The sequence below is a fragment of the Phragmites australis genome, chromosome 7 (genome assembly GCF_958298935.1).
Source record: "Phragmites australis chromosome 7, lpPhrAust1.1, whole genome shotgun sequence".
Lineage (NCBI taxonomy): Eukaryota > Viridiplantae > Streptophyta > Magnoliopsida > Poales > Poaceae > Phragmites > Phragmites australis.
This window is the reverse complement of record NC_084927.1, coordinates 19,809,620-19,823,403: the sequence shown is the minus strand read 5'-3', so window position 1 is coordinate 19,823,403 and position 13,784 is coordinate 19,809,620. Positions and strand designations below refer to the sequence as shown.

The window sequence follows — 13,784 nt, the reverse complement described above, 5'->3', positions numbered from 1 at the left end:
ACTTATATGTCATCTATTTGACTTTTGAACATGTTATAGACCGGTTGTGATATTGAAACATGAATGTGTTGTTTGATCTATACTCTTGAATAAATATGTTTGACTGGAGTCGTCTGGACTATTAGATTATTACATACGGTTCCATACTAGAGTCGACTATAATTATAGAATAGTGTAGATAGCTCTAGTATAGAGCCGTCTGTACAAATAATTTATGCAGACTTTTGCTACAAACGGTTTGAAAAAATATTTCGCATAGGATTTCGAACCATCTGTATAAATTTTTCTATAGCAGTGCTACCCATATACAGTAATATAGCGCTTCTTGACTATGGAGTTTTAACCTACTGTACATGATTGATGCCAATAATCCCATATGCAATTATGTACCCTCCTTGCATCCACCAGTCCAAATCATTGGGTTGACCACTTTGGCCGTCCCCACATAGAATCAAACCCAAAGCGACCCCTGCCTTTTCAGCTCTCTCTCTCTCCTCGATCATATAGTCATATGTACTACCAATTATATATCCTAAGATAATTAAGAATCGTATACAGTAGTGCATATAACGACGGATCACCTTATTAATCCTCTTTTCATGGCCAACCTCCGCCCCACTAAACTAGCTACCCTTTTCGCTTTCCCGCGCTTATATATACATTGCCATGCAACCGACCCATGCAGCACCACCAATCCAACTACCAACTCAACCACTTCTGACCTCTCTCTCTCTCTCTATCTCTCTCCTCAGCTTGTCACCGACCAAACACCTCTCTCTAACACTACTCTCCTCTCCCTCTCTCTAGCTCTGACAGCATGAACTTCTCGTCGTATTTCTCCTCCTCATCGTCATCCTCGGACAAGAAGTCGTCGTCCAAGCGCCGGCAGCAGGCGGCGCAGCAGCAGGTGGACGCCAACACGACGCGGTACCTGGGCGTGCGGCGGCGGCCGTGGGGTCGCTACGCAGCGGAGATTCGCGACCCGGCGACCAAGGAGCGCCACTGGCTGGGCACCTTCGACACCGCCGAGGAGGCCGCCGTCGCCTACGACCGCTCTGCGCGCTCCTTCCGCGGCGCCCGCGCGCGCACCAACTTCGTCTACCCCGACCTGCCGCCGGGCTCCTCCATCACCCCTTACCTCTCCCCGGACCTCACCTCCGGCGACAACTCCGCGCAGCTCCTGCAGCCATTCTACGCTGACCCCGCCGCCGCGCTGCCGATCCAGGCCGCGAACAGCGCCGTCGGCGGCGGCGAAGACTACGGCTACGGCTACAGCGACGCCGAATTGTCGTCGCTGATGGACGACATCGCCATACCCGACGACCTGCCCGTGCTGAGCGACTCCGGCGGCGCCATGGACCTGTCCTCCATGTACGGCGGCGGCAGTGCCAATGCCGTAGGCGGCGGCGGGTGGTGCGACGCGTCGGAGTTCGGCGCTTACAGCGCGTCGTCGGCCTCGGCGCCGGGCGCGCACGGCGTGTACTTCGAGGAGGGGTACGTGCACAGCCCGCTCTTCTCGCCGATGCCGGCCGCCGACGACGCCTGCACCGACGGCTTCCAGCTCGGCGGCTCGTCGTCGTCCTACTACTACTGATCGCTTACACGTGCCGGTGCCGTCGTCCTCGACCGCCTCTGCGCCCGCCGGTGGACTGTGGCGTGGTGAGTTGCTGGGTGTGCTTAGCAGTTTAATTACTTCCATAGCAGACTACTACTACGTTTTTTTTTTTTGAGCGAGGCAGAGTACTACTACTTGTATTTTCTTCTGTATTTTGTCACTTCATGGGCCTCTTATGTTGGGCCGTTCCCTTTTTCAGTTTTTTTTGGGCTTGTTTTTGTGTTATGTGTAAAGATAATCACTGATCAGTCGGCATGCACTTGTGTACTGCTGGCGCTTCAGTGTAATATTTCCCCGTTATTATATGTATATTTTCCAAATATTTTTGTTCCATTTTGTTGGACCCTTTCTTTTTGAAACGTAGGTGGCAGAAGCTCTATCTTTCAATTAAGAAGAGTACAAAATAAAATTATATAGAAGATGGCCGAAGCCACAGATATCTCCTAGACTTTACAGTACACACAAGAAAACATTGGGGACACAACCAAAACCCGACAAAAAATGACACTAGAGTAGTCGAAAAACTCGCCTACACTGTTCAATGTCCTTGGCACATCTTGCGACCTCTTGGACCTACAAGCATTTTGTTGGACCCTTCGTACGCGAGAGTTTTTAATATGGATCTTACAGTCTGATGAATGTTTTGGGATGGGACTGGAATACTGGATCCTCTGTTTTGAACAGCTCCATTGCATGCGTTCATGTGTAGTGACACTGTACAGAGCTGAAAATCACTGTCGATGGAATGACAATGATCGTCGTCGGCCACTTGTGAAATCCATTAACCCGGAGGAACTCGAGTGCAACTGCATTTGTTTGCATAAGTCGATCCTCACTAAAGGCTTATTTGGTCCTGACCTGAAGCATGTATGTTCCGGTGATTTGGTATGAGTAAAAAATAAGGTACGAGTAAAAATTATCTCTCCGCGTGCATTTGGTTGGAGGGAACTCGTAGACGGGAACAAGAGTTTTGAGGTGGAAGCTCAATTCTCTTGATTGGTTAATGGTTAATGAGTGTGGAGGATTTGATATTTCACCTGTATATTATTTTGTGATATGGAAAATAGAAATACATGCGTAGTCGTAGAAGTTATCATGCAGAGAGAGATAAAGTTTATACAGGTTCGAGTATCTAAATTGAGTAATAGCCCTACATCTTATCTTAATTATTTTTGGATCATAAAGTACAATAATAAAATATAGGGTGTCTAATCCTAAGAAGCACGCGAATTTAACTATATCTAGAGTTCAAGATCTAATCAACTAGGCACAACTAAAAAGACACATCACTGCTGGGTTCAAAATCGATATCACTTTCAGTTTTTATCCGATAATGATTCATCAGTAGTGATACTATCACTTTCAGAGTATCACTATCGATTCTAGCCAGTAGTAATAATATTATCACTGCCAGTTCTACTCGACTCACAAATCGGAGCCGAAAGAATATAAAAAAAGTATTTTTGACTCCGACCAGACTCTCTAGACAACACACAAGTTATAAGTTTTTTTCCTGCGAATGATGCACGCATATGGTTTGTAGGAGTCAAACCCAGAAAATCCCACCTCACGTGTAACCTTCCTACCATCCCACCCATCATTGATGGCTGAGAGTAATGTGATATCTTTTCCTTTTGACACTTCTGGAATAAAACTTGTAATGATTATTTGATATTAAAATAACTTTAAATGAAAATATTGTCACCAATAAAGTTATAGATCTCGTCGGTGATACAATATTTATATAAATTTTATCTTCGTCCGACTGCGTAAGGAAAAGTTGCGAATTTTTAAAGATAGGCATCGTTGTCGTAGTAATACTATCACTGTAGGCAGCTAGGCTAACAATCAGGCAGGCTTCATAACTGGGCTCGAATCAATTGGTTGTGGGTCGGAAGGTTCGTACTGGGCCGAAACATATCGGGCTGGGACATTAAACTAGCAGGCGACAATTGTTAGCATTCTCGCATGCTCTCTCCCCCATTCCTCACCCAAACCCTTCACCCCCACCGAGCACTAGCGCAGCGCGCCATGGCGTCGCCGCGCACACCGACGGAGCTGATCCCCGACCTCGCCGACAAGATCCTCATCCGCCTCCCGTCGGACGACCTGGCGTGCCTTGTTCAAGCCTCCTTCGTTTGCAAGCCCTGGCTCCTCCTCCTTTCCCACCCTGTCTTCCTCAGCCGCTACCACGCGTTCCATGGGACACCTCCCCTGTTCGGCTTCCTCACCAGCTGCTGCAAGCGGCATCCCCCGTTTAGTTCCCTGCACGGCACCCTCCCCCTTCCCCTTGCAAGAGATCGACTTTGGCTGCCCGGTCATGGACGTGTCCTCCTCATGTGCTCTGCACCAAGGGCGGCTGCGACCACCTCGATTGCCACGGTGGTCCGTTCTGGTGGCCTTTCTGTCCGCCGACAAGGAGGACGGGGGCACTCATGCGTGCGTCTACTCATCGGAGGCCGTTGCGTGGGGCGCGCCAGCCTCTGTTGTTCACGTAGGCTGTGATTCCTGTGTCACTTTTGTGTGGCACCAGGATTCCCAAGTATGATTTGGGTATGAATTGCCTGTCTCTGGTTAACACTGCGGAAATTGCCGTGTGCCTTTGGTGGAGGAAGGTGAATCCAAAGGGAGTTGCACGATGGGTACAATTCAGGATTATTGAGCTTCAGTCATTGTTCCCCATTGACCTTGTAAGAAAGCTAGTGTGATTCGTTATCTTTGTTAGATAAAAACACACTTTTAGAATTAATTTAATCTCTACATAAATCATAAACCAAAACTGATAGACTAACATTATGATGCATCAAGAGTATATTCTAGGCATGTATATACTATGAGTACATATGTAACTTTCTAATATACCCTATAACAGGAATAACATAGTACTACTCAGTATGGCAGATATGATAAAAGATTGAGCACAATGAACATGCCGGTCGGTAGCGAGAGACGTCAAGGCTCCCATGATGACGATGCATAAGACGATAATGAAGAGGAAGTAGATAGCGAGCAGTCACATATAGTGCTTTCTAAAAACCTAATTTACCCTCTCTCAGTGCAGGCTCATGGGTGATGAATTTAAGAGACCTTCACTATTACAGAACTGACTATAGATAACGGCTCATCATGGCTGGCTGTGCAGGAACCGACAGTGTAAATGTATCATTGTCGGTTCTTAATCTTTCGTGCCTAAACCATAATGGAGCCGCTAAGAACCAGCACCGATATCGACTATCAGTGCCGGTCGAACCAGCACTTTATCACTGATGGTTGCTACAGAACCAGACCTGAATTTTATTTCTAATGCAACTTTGGCTCTCACGTCCAGCTCAGCTCACATATGCACTCTCTCTGTCTTATCTCTTCCAAGTGCTCTCTCTCTCTCTCTCTTATCTCTTTTCTCCACAAACGCCTCCCTCTCTACCTTATCTCTTTTGAGCCTCTCTCACCTATGGATAGCACGCGTATGAACAACACTGAGAGGAGGACAAAGAAGAAGTGGCATGAGCAGGGCGCGAGCGTGGCCTCTGAGAGGCGTAGGCGCGAGGCACGGTGGCCCCCAAGCGGGCTCCTCCGAGCTGCGTCGACACGTCCAGGGCGGGTCCAAGGCACAAGCGAGGTCGACCATGGGGGCCTCTTCCTTGTGTTTGAATTGATATGTTCTTGTGTTCGAGCAATATATGGATGAGATGAGTCGATTTGATTGTGAAATGTGTTCGTATGGATGAGATGAGTCCATTTGAGCATGAGATGAGTCGATTTGATTGTGACATGTGTTCATATGGATAAGATGAGTTGATTTGAGCATGGGACGGGGGTGATGGCGGAGGGAGCACCACGTCGAGCGGCGACAGGACTGGCAGCTGGCAATTTTGTTTAAAAAATGTAAGCAAATCAGTATGAATACAAAAGGCAATTTAGTAACCATGTTATGGAAAAAATCAAATTGAAAAGCAATTTGATGTATTTTTCTTAGCAAATCTGAAGCAATATATAGGCAAATTAGTATAAAACGCAAAACCAAATCGGTAGAGCAGAGAAGGGAAGATGATGATCTCACCCCAGTTGATTTGGTGGGTGGTTGCTTAGATCTAGTGAGAAGGGGCCGTGGCTGCTGTGGTGAGGGAGGGGGAGAGGGCACGCGTGCGAGGGAGAGGCTGGCGGGGGAGCGAAGGGGAGATGCTGACCACCAGCGAGTGGGGAGGGAGTGTTCATCAGCAGGCACGAAGGTTCGTCTTCTACCTCAGTGCGCTCCCAGCCAACGTCGTCTCTGCATATCCGGCGGGGAGGGGCCATGGCTGTTGTGGCGAGGAGGGGGAGATGGCGAGGGTGTGAGGGAGAGGCCGACGGGGGAGGGGAGAAGCCGTCCACCGACGGGTAGGGAGGGAGTGGCCATCGGCAGGCATGAAGGGAGAGGACGGAAATAGCAATAGGGAGAAAGAAGGTGTGAGTCAAGAGATAGATGGATGATGGGGTAATAAAAAAAGTGTGCTATAGGATACGTAGTGTACGGCTAATCTGAGTGTGCATACTATGTAACAAATATGTGTACTGTCGAAATTTAGTTTTTACCTTACATTTTTATACGAATTTTTCGCTTTCACACACTGGATTAAATTTTTATACGATTTTTTTTTTTGCTTTCACACACTGGATTAAATTTTTTTTCCTTTCACACACTGGATTAAAGCTTTTCATACTCCAATTAATCTTTCCAACTAGCTAGTGATGTCTCCAGAGCTTCGAAGACCTTTAGGATACGCGACCATGCAACGCTAGTAGTAGTACAAGGTACGCTCGGGTGTACTAGCGTTTGCTCATGACATTTTAATCATTTTTTTAAAATTCTAGCTCTTAACTTCACCTCAGATATAATATTTATAAATTAATATAAAATAATTTAAGTATCTATTTTTTAAAATGTAAACCAAATAACTTATTTAAACTCCTTCAGTATACCTTTAACCCCAATTTTATAAAATTTTAGATCTAGAAACACCATACTCTAATTTTTTTTAAGTTAGAGATCTATCAAACATGGCATACGTATCTCCCTCTCTCATGCTGGCCTGAGACAGCAAGCCACCATGCATACATGCATGGATGGCCATATTCGCTACTTACTTATATGGTGTCCGCCACTTCAGCAGCGGCGACGCCGGCATCATTGCTACCGCGGCCACATCTCCATCACCGCCGGCAGCTAGAGAAGCAGGAACAGTCGGTGTATCCAGGAAAATCCTCACCATCTCCTCGCATGGTTCCCACACGAGGGTCTCCCATGTCAGCTTGTGGCACGCGTCGCCGTCGGCCATGCTCGCGAACACCGGGGTGACGTCGAAGCGGCGGATCTTCTCCACCTGCGCGAGGGCCAGGCGGAAGGTGTTGTCCTTGATCTCGCTGACCGCGCGCGACAGCAAGCCCGCGAGCTCGGCCTCGCCGGCGGTGCCCTCGCTCTCCGCGAGCAGGTACGCGTGCATCTCCGGCAGGCCGATGGCGCGGCGCACGCCTCGGGTGTAGTCCGCTCCTGCGCCACAGAACGCCGCGCGCGCCTCGTCCACCAGCCCGCGCGGCACCATGTCATCCACGAGCAGCGCCGAGTACCACTCGAGCAGCTCCGGCGCAGCGTCCACCCAAAGGAAGAGGACATCGTGGCGCGCGCGCAAGGCGGCGCCGTCGCTTTCCACCATTTCCACGATGTACGTGTGTTGGACCCGCCGGCCACGACGGGGAGGCGGCCCAACGAGAGCACGCGTGCCACGGCTCCGGACGCCTCGCGGCGGAAGTCCTCCGCGGTGAAGTCGGCGTCGGGGTGCAGACGTGCAGTACACCGACGAGGTGGTGGGGCACCCCAGCCTGCTCCTCCTCGGTGACCTTGTTGGTTATGATGGGCACGCCGTCGTTCACCTGGATCTTGTCCGCGTTTATCACCTCGCCGTTAAAGCGCTGGGAGAGAGCGATGGCGAGCTTGGACTTCCCGGTGCTCGTGGCGCCGAGCACGATCGAAGACCACCTTGGGTTTCCCAGCGACAACGCGAGCGTGCTCCATTGCCATTGCGGATTAGCGCAGCTGCTGCTCGATAGTGGAAGAAGAGGAGGCAGGCCGCGCTTTTTATTGGCACCGATCGTGCGCAACGAGATCAGGGAGATCTTTGTTGTTTGGAAGATATTGCAGTTTTGAATGATTTACATGAAAACTATCTGGCGTCGTGCCTTGCGTTTCCTCTTTTCCATATATCATTTCTGGTAGCATATTAATTGTCAGCTTAGCTCTGTTCATATCTATATTTCTTGTAGATTTCCTCGAATAAATATGCACAGAAATTGTATTTAATCTTCTAGCTTGTATACAGTTCATGTAGAGCTTGGATCAAGGCCCTCTCTGTTCATTTCTTTCTTTATTTGTTACATATATAGCTGTCAGTTTATTAAATTGTTGGATAAAATTTGTGAGGTCACTACTAATAATTATTGCCAACTTTAGAGTAGGCAGCGTTTACTCGGTGATCATGATTAAACACTGCCAATGGAGATGCTTGAGTTTCTGGAGGTCCTTTCATTCCACTCCTACCAATCAGAAATGGTTAAACACTGCCAATGGCGAGTGAATTCTAGCCCGATCAGAAATGGTAGTTTATGATGCTAGTTATCGTCCATCCCAGACATGCTGCAATTACCTTGGTATATATCTCTTATTTTTAAGCTGGTAACTGCAAATTCAATCAAGGTCGTCCAGTGATCAGCTTGTTGCTTTCTCAATTTGAATTGAACCTTGGCTAGTTAGGTCCCTTTTTCCACGCGCTAGGTAACCACGTGACCAACCTTGCGGGGTGGGAGTCCTCTCTCCCTTGGCTAACAGAAGCCGCTAGATAGGTCAGTAGGGATGTGCATGGAGCGATCTAGGTATCTCTAGATCCACTCTAGTTTAACTAAAACAATAAACTAGTCATTTTGACTAGCTAGTTAGTTGATTAAGATGAACTATATTGTATTCACGGATTGCGTCACGCCCATCCCTAGAGGTTATCTTTTCAAAAGGTGGCCGCGCCATTGCAGGCCATGGGCCGGTGGTGGGAGGGGTTGGGTTGGTGGTATCACGGGTTAGGTCCCCTAGTTTGTTCCACAAGCATTAGGTAAACTCTCGAGTTCCAGTAGTGTGGTGTCAGTAGATATATCAGTGGTGGTGCAACGGTAGACACAACATTGGTGCTTCTGTGCAGTGGTGGCATCGTTGAATGGGAGCAACAATGGAGGGTGTGTCAGGAAGGGAAGAGGCGACAACCCTAGGAAGGAGAAGGGGAAGAGGGGAGAGATCATGCTTTGCTTTCAACTATTTGCGTTTAAGTGTTGCTTTCTTACTATTAGTTAAATACCCGTGCGTTGCAACAGGAGTCAAAAAATTCATGGGAAAAATAATAGTTCATTGGGTGAAGCTAATGCAAAACAACACAACACATCATCGTAACTTGTCCACCCATATTTAGACAAGATATCAGAACTTAAACAAAATATGTTGTCTCACTACGTGAAAAACAAACAAATGAGACACAAAATTAGTGACGCGTCGAAACATGATCCGTCACTTATAATAATAATGACAGGTCGTAATATGACCCGTCACTTATGTCAAATCATAAGTGACGGGTCACAACTTGATCCGTCACTAATGAGTAGTGCAAGGTGACCCGTCACTGATGAATTTGACACTCACTTATTACTTATCATAAGTGACGGGTTATCTTAAATCAGTTATAAGTGGCGGGCCAAATTCTGACCTATCACTTATTACTTGACATCAGTGACGTGTTATGTTGTGACCCGTCACTAATGATAATAGTCATAGATACTTAGTTCACTAATATTTTTTATTTTTATTTTATTTTTTCTTATTTTTTATCACCCCAGCAGCATTAGAATAGGAAATATATATAATTTCTGCTCAAGTTTGATGTAAGGGGTGGCGGCTATGGACACAAATGCGCATTTCGAAAATGGTGCAGGAACTTCCGGGGACGAGAACACAATCTTCCAAATCATTTTTGGCCTTGAAACATTCACCGAACGCGACAAAGTAAGAGAGAAACGGATGTAATTTTTTTCTGTAGATGTCTGTAGAGTAAAAAAAAAAATTGAAATCGGAGTTCGTATGCAAAAGTTATGCCCGTTTTACCGGAGGCACTCCGGGACATCTATTCAATTGCGATCGTTTGTATGAGATATTTAGACATTCATAAAATATTAATATAATTTTATAGGTAAATTATAACCAGTCACCTATCAAATTTTATATGTAATATATTAATACAAATTTTATATGTAAAATAAAAAAAATCAGTCATTAGTAACGGGTCAAGATTACGACCTGTCATCTATAATCTTCATAAGTGACAGGTCATGGTTATAACCCGTCACTTATGACCTTCGACAAAGAAGGTAGAACGATAAAATATCTGATGTCCATCATAAACACGTGATAGCTGAGGTGGTAACATGCGATAGCGAGGGGAGGTGGTGGGTTCGATTCGTGCTTGACGCAAAGACTGAAAATAGTGTTGAAAAATAGAAGTGACCCGTGGCTAGTGGTGATAGGTATGTGTTGGGATAGCTCGTGTGAAAAAAATATTTTTTGACTTTTTTTTATAAAAAATACGAAAAACATAAATCAGTCATAAGTGTGACCTGTCACTTAAGACTTATGATAAATGATACGTCACTTATGACCTTAATAGGTGACGGATCAAGTTTTGACCCAACACCAATAATTTTATTGGTGACGGATATTTACTCATCGTTTATAACTCACTAGTCATCAGTGACACATTCGGAGTGTCGTATCTGTTACCTATGACGATTATGATCCGTCATTTTAAGCTTTTTTCAAGTAGTGTCTCCTCTCCTTAGCCACAAAATTTAGTGATGCTTAGGGGAAATAAGTTAGCGTATGGCAGATCGAAGTTTCACATAACCAATTAAGCATTTCTATCATACTAATAGTTATCCAATCTAACAGCGAGTTTCAGCAGTGCATCAAGAATGCTAGCTTGTTCACATTCTATTCTCACCTAAAAAAACTATGCTGTCTCAAACAAGTGAACCAACCGTTGGCTTTGTCTCACTACAAATCCAGGAATTCCCCAATTAGGACCTTAACTCTATCAAGAACAATTTTCACATGACCGTTATGATCTTTTGTTCTGATTGAATCATGAGAAAAGTATTAGTGATTCAAATTGGTGTGCATCGGGTCAAAGTACGCAGTTGATTGTCATTGCAGTCAGTGATGATCGACCAGTTGCCCACTTGATATGCCTATGCCTCTCTTTCTCTTTCCCCACCTGCCTTGCGCCAAGCGCCATCAAGGAACTTCCTGCGCTGCTCCTTGGTCGTTGCAAACCGTACACTGATTTTACTAATGAAGCAATCAGTTTATTAAATTCTACGGAGAGCCTTTGCTTCTGCTACCTGGACACCAGCCGGTGTCATCTGAAACATAATCGTTGCTGTTGCCAACCTCCGTGCATGACTGGGAGCAGCAGGTCGGTGGAGATGCAAATGAGCACATTGGAGCTGTTCTTTACAGTTGTCGTCCACAGCATCCACACGGCCGGACTGTGCAGCTCCGACCACCAGTAGTCACGCCTTCATCGTCTCTTTCTCATCCTCGCCCTCTCCAGTGCGACTTTAGTCAGCCACAACCATGGTCCTCGCCCTCAGCGTGCCGCCCGTGCCCCCGGTTCCTCTCCCTTTCTTCCTTTCTAGCGCCGGCGCAGTCTCCTCCCCGTGGCGTGGCAGCGTATGCGGTGGTTCGGAGCAGGGCGGGGAGCGCGGCGACCCGGCGAGGGGAGGCTGGTGCAGGTGGTTAGCGCGAAGCGTGGCTCAGCGGCTGCGCAGAGCGCGGTCGGGGTCCGAGCGGGCCACCCCTCTCTCTAACCGCGTCGTCACCTCCTCTACGCTTCCCTTCCACTACCCGACCGGAGCGACAGCGGGGGACATCACGCTCGGGACAGGAGGCGGCGGTCCGGGGGTGGGAGCGACAGAATCCGATCGGACACAGATTCAGCCATTTGACTGCGGGAGGACGTACCAGGGAGTCTCAGCGGCGGGTGGCCATAGTAGTGCAGGAGGTGTGGAGGCGGTGGTGGCTAGTGGTGGTGGCGCTTCTTCAATTGGATCGGGAGAACACCCAACACGGCGTCGGCGGCCATCGCGAGGTCGGATAAGATGAACGGGGCGCCGTGGGGGATTGTCGAACGGCGGGGCGATTTTTCTTCGAGCTGTTGTTGGGACCGGTCTTAACAGGTGAGGTCGGCTTTTTATAAGGCATCGGTTTTTTGGCAGTATTTTACCGAGTGGGTGGGGTGGGAGTGTGTGAGACACGAACCAACTAGTATGATTTATACAGTAGAATTGGTGTTTAAGTGCTGTGATACTAATAGATAAGTATGCGTGGACACTGTTAGTAGGTCAGGCACTGCTATATCAAACTCTGGCTTACAAGAAGCATACATGTGGTCTTTCCCGGTATATCTACATGAAACCTTTTTAATTGGTAATTGTAAATCAACATGCAATGTTGTTATTATCCACGTTAGTAATTCCTATTGGCTTTTAGCTACTCGAGTTCGACCACCTAGTCGGATTTAACCATCGACTCGCTTCGACCATCTACTTAAATTCGACCACCTACTCAAGTTCAACCACCTATTTAGGTTTGACTACCTAGTCGGATTCGAGCACCTATTTGGGCTCGACCATCTAGTTGGATTCGACATTCTACTCGGTTTCGCCCCTACAACCTAGTCAGAGTATATCTTTTTCTAGCTGCTCTCGAGCACCCCTACGTACTCATCATATCGAGCATCCTAGACAAAGTCTGAGAAAAAATTCCATAGCCAAAACAGAGCTAGCCAAAGTTCAGAGAGAGACATAGAGAGTTTGTGACTCACTCACATCCTTAGACTAAAAAAGGTAGCATAAAAGTTTTGAGTTTATGTCACATTCGCAAAAGAAAGAAACAGAGAAAGAAAGAAAATCATCATTGAATCCTAATATGTTTGTGTTCTTGAGATAATCATTCATATCATCGGCTGGCGGGAGTCCTTGATCCATACTGCCATTCAGGAGGACACGATCTATTTCCCCTTTGTTAAGGCCTTTCTCGTTGTGTTTATTCCAAATTCGATATCTCTCTTTGAATCCATACCTTAACAAGTGATAGTACATATTGCTCTTGTATTGTTCTAGAGAAAATTTTGCAGCATATCTTCGCTGTTCTCCAAATACATGTCTCAACAAAGAGCTAAGAGGATGCATATCCTTGAACTATTCAAAGTTTTAACATACAAGAGCATATAAACCTACTACTCGGGCCACATATCCTCGAACTGCCTAAAGTTTATGGACAATTCGGGAGCACCTTCTTATAAATATAATGAGTTATAAAGTCATATTTATAATCAAACACTTTTGAACAGGAGACGAAGGTTTCGCAAACTAGATTCACTTTTATGAATATAATTAACATAATTTCACCATAAACTTATTAAGATTTACACATAATATCACCATTATAGCAACATAAGTTCACTTTTACGAATATAATAGTACCATAATTGCATTATACACATATCAAGATTCTACTCAACCCTAGAATCTAGCAAATAGTTGCAAGAGGAGGAGGAAAGGGGATGCAAACCTTCAAAGACCAAAGAGGATAATCTACATGTATCAAGATTTAAGAGAAGGAGTAAAATCGTTGATTCCAACTCAAACCCTAGAATCTACCATATATGAGAAAGATGAAGAGGAAAGTGGAGACAAACCTTCAAAGCCCAAGGGACAAACCCAACTTCAAATTACCAAGATTTTAGGTGGTCTTCAAACAAAATCGCCAAAAAATCGCACTTGTGCCGAGCAGCTAGCAGATAGACACTGTTTGGTCGAGCTGTTCGGCACAGAAATAAACCTAAAATTACCCATTAGTGACAGGTGATAAGAAAACCCGTCACTAATGAGTGAGATATTAGTGACGGGTGTAGGAATAACCCATCTAATGAGTGGTCCCGACAATGAGTCGTCCAAGCGTATATTTAGTGACATGTGCCCTCTCCACCTATCACTAATGACTAGATCATCAGTGACGGGCTTTGAGGCCCCGCCACTATTATCT

At 46.2% G+C, this 13,784-nt stretch overlaps 1 protein-coding gene and 1 pseudogene across 1 annotated transcript; one reads left to right on the top strand and one right to left on the bottom strand.

The window, feature by feature from the left end:
• The first annotated feature begins 734 nt into the window (after positions 1–734).
• Positions 735–1,602, top strand: LOC133923472 (ethylene-responsive transcription factor LEP-like). Its single transcript, XM_062368764.1, has one exon. It carries the CDS (start codon positions 818–820, stop codon positions 1,592–1,594), a length of 777 nt encoding a protein of 258 aa, XP_062224748.1. The 5' UTR covers positions 735–817; the 3' UTR covers positions 1,595–1,602.
• A 5,133-nt stretch (positions 1,603–6,735) lies between these two features.
• On the bottom strand, positions 6,736–7,670 carry LOC133925443 (adenylate isopentenyltransferase 3, chloroplastic-like; annotated as a pseudogene).
• Between the last annotated feature and the right edge of the window lie 6,114 nt (positions 7,671–13,784).

Coding starts and splice junctions, on each gene's coding strand:
- LOC133923472 (XM_062368764.1), top strand. CDS start 818: ATGAACTTCTCGTCGTATTTCTCCTCCTCATCGTCATCCTCGGACAAG.